We start from the raw sequence: 10,328 nt of genomic DNA on the forward strand, positions 1-10,328 counted from the left end.
GATCTGTCACCGCACAGCACACCCACCCGTCTGAGGAAGGTCTGTCACCGCACAGCACACCCATTCCTGTCTGAGGAAGGTCTGTCACCGCACAGCAAACCCATTCCTGTCTGAGGAAGGTCTGTCACCGCACAGCACACCCACCCCTGTCTGAGGAAGATCTGTCACCGCACAGCACACCCACCCCTGTCTGAGGAAAGTCTGTCACCGCACAGCACACCCATTCCTGTCTGAGGAAAGTCTGTCACCGCACAGCACACCCACCGCTGTCTGAGGAAGATCTGTCACCGCACAGCAAACCCACCCCTGTCTGAGGAAGATCTGTCACCGCACAGCAAACCCATTCCTGTCTGAGGAAGATCTGTCACCGCACAGCACACCCACCCCTGTCTGAGGAAAGTCTGTCACCGCACAGCAAACCCATTCCTGTCTGAGGAAGGTCTGTCACCGCACAGCACACCCATTCCTGTCTGAGGAAAGTCTGTCACCGCACAGCAAACCCACCCCTGTCTGAGGAAGATCTGTCACTGCACAGCACACCCACCCCTGTCTGAGGAAAGTCTGTCACCACACAGCAAACCCATTCCTGTCTGAGGAAGGCCGTTCAGAGCTGAGGGCGTGCCCAGGCTAGCCCCTGACCCATGCTCAATCCCCAAAGAGGCAAACAGGCAAGAGAAAAAAGGCCAGCTGCCCGGCTGGGGACCAAGCCATCCCCCTCCCCAACTCAGGGGTGGCCTCCTCCCCAGCTCCCATCACAGTGAGTGGCACTCAGAGAAGCGGGCACACACAGCCCGGGCCCAGCGTGAGCCTCCTGCCCCCACAGTTCCCAGTGGCCCTGCCAACACAGTGCCAGTTCCGACTTTCTCAGGCAGCTCAGGGAAGTACAAAGAGTAACAAAGGGGAATGAGAAACGCTCAGTTCAAGTCCTGGCGCTTCCTTCACGGCGACTGGGCCAGGCAGCTGGGCCGGCCGGGTGGTTTCCGAACTTAAAGCCGTAACCCTTTACTGGATGGTTCTCACGAGGGCTGCGCAGACCCCTACGGGGCATTTTTGATTGTCACGACATTTGGGGGTGGTTGGGGGACAGGAACGTGAGCTAGCCTGCAATGCGTAGGACATTCTCGCACTGTCCCAAATCCCACACAACTCAATTCATGAAGGTATTTATAATCATGCAAACCTAGAATCTGATCCCACTTTATATATAAACAAGAAAGTACTTTTATAGTTTTTTTTTTTTTTTTGAGACAGGACCTCACTCTGTCACTCAGGCTGGAGTACAATGATGCCATCTTGGCTTACTGCAAACTCTGCCTCCGGGGTTCAGGCAATTCTCTCGCCTCAGCCTCCCGAGAAGCTGGGATTACAGGCACCTGCCACCACACCCGGCTAATTTGTGTCTTTTTAGTAGAGACAGGGTTCCTTCATGTTGGCCAGGCTGGTCTCGAACTCCTGACTTCAAGTGATCCACCTGCCTTGGCCTCCCAAAGTGGTGGGATTACCGGTGTGAGCCACCGCGCCTGGCCTTACGGGTTTAATATAAAACAAATTTTCCTGGAATGAAACTACTGCGTAAACTTAAGGGAAAACGGACTTTGCTTTATTCAGAACATAGCGGAAGTCCACTATTTGCAAAAATGTCAGTGAAGGCAACCCTCTCTCATTATTTCAAAACTCGTCTCTCGGTCAGCACTTGCAGATGCTGCCTTCACAGTGTTTCTGCCTGAGGTCTCAGGAGCTGACTCCTCATTACATTGTCTAGATTACTAATGTATTAAGATACATAAAGTGTTATAATTAGCTTCTTCTTATGTCTCTTTATACTACCGTTCCCACTGTATTGTTTCACTGTACACAGGTTAACAGGTTAACATAACAGGTTACATATTTCTATTAATTTTGTTTAAGACAAGTAACAATAAAAGTAACATCTAGGCTGAGCGCGGTGGCTCACACTTGTAATCCCCACTTAGAGAGGCTGAGGCGGGCGGATCACCCGAGTTCAAAACCAGCCTGACCAACATGGAGAAACCCGGTTTCTACTAAAAACACAAAACTAGCCAGGTGTGGTGGCGCGTGCCTGTAATCCCAGCTACTCGGGAGGTCGAGGCAGGAAAATCACTTGAACCTGGGAGGCAGGGGCTGTGGTGAGCCAAGATTGTGCCATTGCACTCCAGCCTGGACAACAAGAGCAAAACTCCATCTCAAACTAAACTAAACTAAATTAATATCTAACACTTCAACCGCACTTACTATATACGAGGAACAGTTCTAAGTATTAAGCTGTATTAATTAATTTATCCTCAACAAAATAATCTGTTTACAAAAAAGGGACGTGGGGTTTAAGAGAACCAGGTGCCGGTGCTTTCCAGAAGCCAGTCCAGAGGTGCACTGGGAGGCACTGGCCTAGGCAGCATCTCCCCTCCACCCGGCCACGGCCCAGCCACTGCTGCCCTGTCCCTGGAGCAAAGTGACCCCATCCCCTTCAGGGCTCAGCCTCAGGATGGGGGATCCCAGTCTCCCGCAGGGCAGGCAGTCTCCAGGCCCCCTCTTCTTCCTCCCACCACCAACTCCCAAGGATCCAGGCCCCTCCTCCAGGCTCCTGAAAACAGCTCAAAGCCATGCCCTGGGTGGTCAGGGCTGGAGGAGACCCAGAGGCCCCTCCCCTGAAGCTCTTCAGAAAGCACAGCCCGGCCTGTTCCCTCTCCCTGAAACACCAGCTGACACACCTCTGCTCAGCTGTGCACTCCCCTCCGTGCTCCCTGACCAGGAACAGCGCTGCTCTGCACCGGGGATGCGTGTGGGAGGATGGGAACTCCGGGATCCCAGTGAGGGAAGCAGTCAGGGTCTCAGTCCAGGGTGACTCTGCAGGGGTCCGCCTCCCCTCTAAGTCCCCCTCCAGCCCAAGGTTCTTCGCATAGCACAGGGCATGGCTGCAGCTCATCTGGAGTTCAAACACTCTCCAATTCTGCACAGGCCTGGCCCCCAGCACCTCGCGGAGTCTGCACACCTGTGTCCGTCATTACTCCGTGGCTGGCGTGCAAACACACAGGCCAACAAGAATGAACACAGCAGCCACAGGGGAGGCCACTTGGCCCGGACCCCGTCGAGCCCTCACTGGCGGGGTCCCTCAGCCGCTCCCAGTCCTGCTGTCTGCCTCTCAGTCAATTGCTGGTGCTGAGGAGCCCCAACAGTCCCCAGCAGTCCAACCCCCGCACCCCACTCACTGTGTACAACCGTCGCCGCAGTCTGGCCAGGAGAGGGAAGGAGAGCTCCAGGCCAGGGAACCGACGTGCTGCCGGCATCTCCACGGAGCAGGACCCCCTGAACAGTCACTGGGGATCCGGCCCAGGAAGCGGGTGAGCAGGGGCCTCGGCTATGAGCTTCGCACTCCGCCCAGGAGCCCCCCAAATCCCACACCGGGGGTGGGAAATGCGGAAGAACGGGCTGGGCCCCTGTGCTCTGCTGCAAGCCGGCTGGGTTTCCACAGCTGGCCAGTCTGGCAGGGAGCGGAGGAGCCCTCCTCACGCCGGCTGCAGCCGGGATCCTCTGTCCTGTTTCTGTCTTCTCTCCAGGGCAGTGGTAACAGTCCAGCCCTACTCCCCGGCTTCCCCACCCGACTGCCTGCCTGCCCTCCCTCCTGCCTCCCTCCCTCCCTCCCTCCCCAGCTGAGCAGCTCTGACACTGGCTGAAAAAGGACCTTTCTGAATCACTGCCAAGAGGGCAGCAGGAATAGGGGGGACTCTTCCTCCCAGCCACCCGCGCTGGCCCCCCTGCCTCCCCATACACAAGGCTCCTGTCTCTGGCTTCTACCCCAGCCCTCACAGTCGCAGACAACTCCTGGGACTTTGGGGGGGTTGGGGCTATGTGACTCAAACAGCATGTACAAAGCAAGGTTGTAGACCCCCACACGGGCTTGTGTGGGGACGTGGGGACTAGCACAGCCTGAGTGGGAGGCTTGGGCCCCAGAGGCTCTGCTGGGCCCTGCAGATGACTCTTCAGAGACCCTCCCCCACTCCCCAGTCCCAGCCTTGGCTGGGCGTCTCCTGGCTCAGACCCTAATGTGGCCCTGTTACCCTGGTGCCCGACGGAAATAGGAGGCCGGCAGCCTGCCAGAGTGGGGCAGCCCGGCCAAGAGCAAGGGTAGGGTGGGGTGAGGATCCCCACCCCCTCCCCCAGGGTTGCCTTGTCTGCTGCCCAAACACCCAGGGTGCCTCCTACCCAGACCAGGTGGCCAAGCTCCCGAACCCCCTCAAAACAAACAAACATGCCCTGAGACTCCTGATGGGATGCCCCCACCCCAAAGCTGTAGGATGTCTCCTGTATAACACCCCGGACACAGACCACAGCCTCAGAGTAAGGGGCCTAGAGATGCTCCATCAAGCCCCCGTGGGGCCCCCGTGTTTCCAGAACTGACAAATGCTCTCCCTGGCCCTCCTCAAAGGGTGCCAGCTGCTCTTACACCCCCCTCGCCACAGCCCCCAGACACACCTGACAGCTGCAGGAAGCCCTCTCCAGCTCCCCAGGAACCCCCCTCCCTGCTGAGCCATGCCTAGGGAGCCCTGTTTCTTGCACACTGCTCTCTTGTCCCTGTCCAGCTGGCCACCAGCTCAAGGAGCCCCAGCTGGCTGGAGGGGTGGGCAGCTGAGGAACAGGGCTTTGGGGATCAGCATCCCAGGCTCCCTTCCCAGGGCCTCTCCCAGCGCTTGGCCTCCCTAATGATGCCGAAAGGGACAGCCATTTCCTGGTCTAACTCCAGGAGGCGGGGAGGAGGACACCCCCAGCTTCAGTCCCTCTTCCTCATCCCCCTGCCATCCACCCCACAAAGCTTGTGGAGATGGCAGGTGTGCACTGAGTGGGGGCTGAGGTCAGATGGACAAGGTCAGGCCTATGATACACTGGAGCTGACTTTTTCCCAAACCTTGGCTGACTACGCCCTTGCATCAGAGAAGCCTACAGCCTACCCTGGCACCAAACACACCTGGAAGGAGACCCAGGGACTGGGGACCAGGGACTGGGGAAGAATTTAAGCAGGGTTATTCCCTCTACTTCAAAATGAGTCTGCTGGATCAGAATGGCTAAACACTCTAGCTGTCCCCAGAAATATGTGTCTCAAAGTCACCAGAACGCCATGCCTGACCCTCCCTTCCTTGGATGCCCCGTAAGAACAAGACCTATAACTGGACCAGTAATCCAGATGCGGGAAGAAGCAAAGTATGTGGGGTCATACTTTGACCGTCCCCCCCCCCCTTTTTGAGAGTCTTGCTCTGTCGCCCAGGCTGGAGTGCAGTGGCGCCATCCTGGCTTCAAGTGATTGACCTGCCTCAGCCTCCCCAGTAGCTGGGATTACAGGCACCTGCCACCACGTCCAGTTAATTTTTTTTTTTTTTCGCCTTGTTGGCCAGGCTGGTCTCGAACTCCTGACCTCAGCGTCCTGGCCTCAGGTGATCTGCCCGCCTCGGCCTCGCAAAGTGCTGAGATGACAGGCGTGAGCCACCGCGCCCGGCCTGGCCCCCTTTCTCCTCGCCCAGGAAAATGCCCGACCTTAAGCCCCAACGCTCCTGCCGAGTCCCCCTTTCTCCTGCCAGCTGCTGCCCTCCGCCGGCCGCGGGAGGAAGTGCCTTCTCTCCAAGGGGAAGGGAAGCTGCCTCGTCCATCAATACAGTGACCGCGTTTTCGGAAGCAAACAAGCACATCTGGCTTGATATTCATATTCAAAAGGCTGGTAAATGGGAATGTCCAGGACACACAGACTCCGTTCTCCTAAAGGACTGAACCCCAATCCTAGCAGTGCTTCCTGGACTCCCTTGGGGCATAGAAGAAAGCCCAACGGGCAGCTTTTTGGGTCCCAGGGGACCCATGCACACGGAGACAGATGCCAGCATCACTGTCGCCCCCGCCACACCCGCACAAACACTCCGCCCTGTGTCCCCGGGCCCGGGAGCGGGTACCCCCACTCCTGAGGCTGCCGCAGAGGGCAAGGCTGGGCCCGGCTCACAGCAGACCGAGGGGTCTGCGCCCAGGTATCCGGCTGCCCTCTGGCCTTCCCATTACCTGCGGTCCCTCCTCGCCCCCAGCCAGGCGCTGGTAAGCAGCTCTCTCCCCCATGGAGCCCAAAGCCCGGTGGCTGCGGTCAGGGAGAGCAGCGGTGCCCGCAGCCCCCGCCCCGCAGCGGCCCCGCAGCGTCACTGCCCTGCGTCCTGGGGGGCCGGGCTTCGAGCATCCTCCAGAAGGAGCGCAGGGCCGCTGCTGCGTCTCAGCCCGGGGGAGGCTCCAGCCTGTGGCCCCCGCCCCCCACCGCCTCATCCGCCACCGGGTGGTCGCCCCTCCTGCCGCGGGCCTGCGGCCATTCCCCCCGCAGCCCGTCCCAGCTCCGTCCCTCCTCTCCGCGGCGCTGCCCCCGCCCTCTGCGTGGACCAGCTGTGCCAGCCCCGGGCTGACCCCACCGAGCTGGGGCTCTGCCTTCCCGGCCGCGGAACCGGCTCCACTCCGCCCTCGGCCGCCTCCAGGGCCCCGGAGCCACCGACTGCGGCCTTGGGGATTCACGAGGCCCCGGTATTCACAAGGGGCCATCTCAGAAGCCCACAGCAGAGGCCTCCGTCCGACTCCACCTGAGACCCTCCCCCTAGACATGCCGGGGCCTGCAGCCCACCCGCCCCCAGCCTGCCCGGCGCCCACCTGCCCCGGCGCCCACCTGCCCCGCGGCTCGGCCCCGCGCTCCGCCCGCCCCGCGCCTCCCAGCACCGCCTCCGCGCAGGCCACGCCCCGCCCCGGCCCCCCGCGGCCGAGCCAGCGCGCGCCCCTCCCGCCACGCGCCCCTCCCGCCACGCGCCCCTCCCGCCACGCGCCCCTCCCGCCACGCGCCCCTCCCGCCACGCGCCCCTCCCGCCACGCGCCCCTCCCGCCACGCGCCCCTCCCGCAGCGCTGTGCACTGGGCCGGCCGAGGACCGCGCTGCCTCCCTGACTTCAGAGCAGTGACACGAGGGCCCGGACTCCCGCTGAAAAGCCGCCCCAACACGGGCCCACGCGGGGGTGCCGCGCCCAGCCCTGGCGCGAGGCCATCGCCGGCACAGGAAGTCCCAGGGCAGAAGCTCTTCCTCTACCCTGGGGCCCAAGGCATCACTTCTCATTCCGGTGGCATCTGAAGCAGCCACTGACTCGCTAGTACCGGGTATTTAGGGCTGAGCTCAGGGCACCTCCCTGGGTTGGGGCAGAGGACAGACAGATGCTACGACCTCTCCTCCCCACGCAGCGTCAAGGCTGGGCCAGACCCTGGGAGGGCACTAGGTGAGGCTCCCCCAGGGCCCCGTCTCCTCACACAGTCCCTTCCCCAGCCCGAGCACAGCAGGGTAGGTGGATGACTCTGCCGGCGAGGCCCCGGACGCCTGATTCTATGCTGTACAGAAGCTCCTCGGCAGCCTGCCGCAGCTACAGGCACACACTAGTCTTGGGAGTAGCAGCAAGACCCTAAAGCCGGGAGGCTGTAGAAGGCAAGGCAGAAAATACCAGGCCCCTCCCTTCTTGCCCTGGCTGGATAAAGGATCTGATCCAAACCACTGCCCTTTCCCGCTTTCTCCCTGCCTCACCTCCCCCTGACATCTCTTGCGTCCTAGTACCATCCTATTGTAAGACATCCACAGGATCCAAACTACTTCTAGGATGTCGAGAATCCCCCCCCCCGCCCCGGCCGTGTACACCCCCCTGCTCTTCACTTGTCCCTTTACATCTCCACTCTGCAGAGCTAAAGGAAACAAGAGGCTGGAACCCAGCCCAGCTCCGCTGTCCATTCCCCTCTCCAGCCTCCCCAACTGCATGCGAAGTGACAAATCCACACCAGGGCGCAGACATGACAGGCAATTTCCGGCCAAGAGGATTTTTCCAAAACAATCTACCGTATTCTCAGGAATATAGGCCAACCCTACCTCCCAGCTGGCCCTCTCCCACCTCCACCTCCCTCTTCTCCAGGCCCTGAAGGAAAAAAGAACACTGGAGAGGAGAGGGGGGCTTACAGCTCCTCCAGGGCCAGAGGATTATCGCTTCCACATGTCAGCCCCACCAAGTTTAGTCAGCCTTAACTCACCCCTCTGTGCGCAGAGCCCAAGCTTCTGGCCCAAGGCCAGGCTGGGTGCCCTCGGAACCTCATCCCAGAGGGAGCTGCACCAGGCAACCCCGCACCTTCAGGTCAGCTGGGCCTGACATCACACTGGTCTGGGGAGGAGGCTCTCTCCATCTCCAGAACACGGGGGCCCACTCCCTCCCAGGAGAGCCTGGCAGCTGAGGTCCTGAGGGCAGGCAAGGCTGTGTCTGCTGGCGGTGCTGGTCCATGGTCTGGCCCTGCAGCCTCTTCTCCCCCACGTGTTTTTTGGTTGGTTGTTTGAGATGGGGTCTCACTCTGCCCCCAGACTGGAGTGCAGTGGTGTGATCTTGGTTCACTGCAACCTCTGCCTCCCAGGCTCAAGCAATCCTCCTGCCCTCCATCTCCTGAGTAGCTGGGATTACAGGCGTGCACTATGACACCCAGCTAATTTCTGTAGTTTTTGTAGAGATGAGGTTTCATCATGTTGCCCAGGTTGGTCTCAAACTCCTGGGCTCAAGCATTCTGCCAGCCTTGGTCTCTCAAAGTGCTGGGATTACAGGCACGAGCCACTGCGCCTTCCCGCCCCACCCCCTGCTTCTTAACTGCTGGGATTTCCTAAGACTTTTGAACTCATGTTTCCTTATATTCTCCACTGATGCTCTGCTTCCTGGGGTCACCTCCGCCTCCAGGGGCTCCTGTTACCACCATGTGCTGCCTCCATTCCTGAATTCCTGTGGCTCCAGACCCACATTTCCACACACTTACAGGGCAGCTCCGCCAGAAGGCTGCACGGGTACCACACACTGCATATCCAAACTGGGCTCCGCATCACCCCTTCAACTCTGCTGCTACGCTCCTGTATCCTGCTGAAAACATCACAAGCCAGCACCAGCCACCCAAGGTAGAAAGCACACCCCACCACGGACCCCCGACCAAGACTCCTCCTTCCTCCACCTTCTCCGCCAGGCACACCAGTCAGGTGGCCTCAGAATTCCTCCCAACATAACAATGAGATCAGGAGTCAGGCAGACAGGGGCTGAAACCCTGACTCCATCCTGTTCTAGTTGGGCAACTTTTGAGCAAATAACCTGTAAGCCTCAGTTTCCAGTTTCCGCATCTGTAAAGTGGGCATAAACGGAATCTCCTTCATACAACTGTCATGAAGAGTCAAGGACATAATGAGTAGCACCCCCAGCACAGCACCTGGCTGCCTACTGTTACTGTGGTCTGAGCACAGGCCTGTCGTCCTTCCCCGGCTGGCACGCAGGCCCTTCGCTAAGTCCTCAAGAGCCCAGTCCCCTGCTGGCACACAGGCCCTCTGGGCTCCACTCCTCGCCGATTTCCCCACCTCTCTCTCTCAGCATTCCCTTCAAATGTCTCTATGTCCCAGCCAAGCCAAGTGTTTGCCCTTCCCTAGACATACTCTGGGGTTCTTCCTGTTTTTTGTTTTTAAGAGACTGGGTCTTGCTCTGTTGCCCAGGCTGGAGTGCAGTGGTGTGACCATGGCTCATTTTAACTTTGAATTCCTTGGCTCAAGTGACCCTCCCACCTCAGCCTCCTGAGTATCTGGGATGACAGGCACCAGGAACCATGTCCGGATGCCCTTTGATTTCAATGTCTCCGGCTGGGCCCGGTGGCTCACGCCTGTAATCCCAGCACTTTGGGAGGCCGAGGCCAGCGGATCACCTGAGGTCAGGAGTTCGAGACCAGCCTGACCAACATGGTGAAATCCTGTCTCTACCAAAAAATATAAAAATTAGCTGAGCATGGTGGCGTACACCTGTAATCCCAGCTACTCGGGAGGCTGAGGCAGGAGAATCGCTTGAACCCAGGAGGCGGAGGCTGCAGTGAGCCAAGATTGTGCCACTGCACTCCAGCCTGGGCGACAGAGAGACTCCGTCTCAATAAATAAATAAATAACAAAAACAATTTTAATGTCTGAGCTATTTTTTGTCTGTGACACTTCTATTCTTTGTCTACATGACAAACTCCCACAAACTCCTCAAGACCCAAGCCAATGCCATCTCCTCTGTAAATTCCCATTTTCTAGCCCCAAATGGTTATCTCTGCTGTTTTGTTGGAGGGATGCTTGAAACATGAGTAGTAAAACTACACCATAATATATGTGAAAAATACGCACAAGGATTTTTTTTCTTTTTTTTTGAGAAAGACTCTTGCTCTGTTGCCCAGGATGAGTGCAGGGGCACGATCTCGGCTCACTGCAACCTCCACCTCCTGGGTTCAAGTGAT

At 58.8% G+C, this 10,328-nt stretch overlaps 1 protein-coding gene across 50 annotated transcripts in view; it reads right to left on the reverse strand.

Moving 5' to 3' along the window:
• TNK2 (tyrosine kinase non receptor 2) overlaps positions 1-6,721 on the reverse strand; it is a 37,288-nt gene extending 30,567 nt beyond the window's left edge. For 24 of the 50 annotated variants that reach the window (XR_012430524.1, XR_012430523.1, XR_012430521.1 and 21 more), the window contains exon 1: positions 6,055-6,721. Coding sequence is in view for 32 of the 50 variants with exons in the window: in XM_045387281.3 (XP_045243216.2) it covers positions 6,055-6,633 (579 nt within the window). In the remaining 18 variants the exon portion in view is untranslated. Of the gene's footprint in view, positions 1-3,227; positions 3,563-6,054 lie in introns of those variants that run through there. The other 26 variants (XR_012430526.1, XR_012430528.1, XR_012430525.1 and 23 more) reach the window with 2 other exon arrangements.
• Between the last annotated feature and the right edge of the window lie 3,607 nt (positions 6,722-10,328).

Source organism: Macaca fascicularis, chromosome 2 (genome assembly GCF_037993035.2).
Source record: "Macaca fascicularis isolate 582-1 chromosome 2, T2T-MFA8v1.1".
Lineage (NCBI taxonomy): Eukaryota > Metazoa > Chordata > Mammalia > Primates > Cercopithecidae > Macaca > Macaca fascicularis.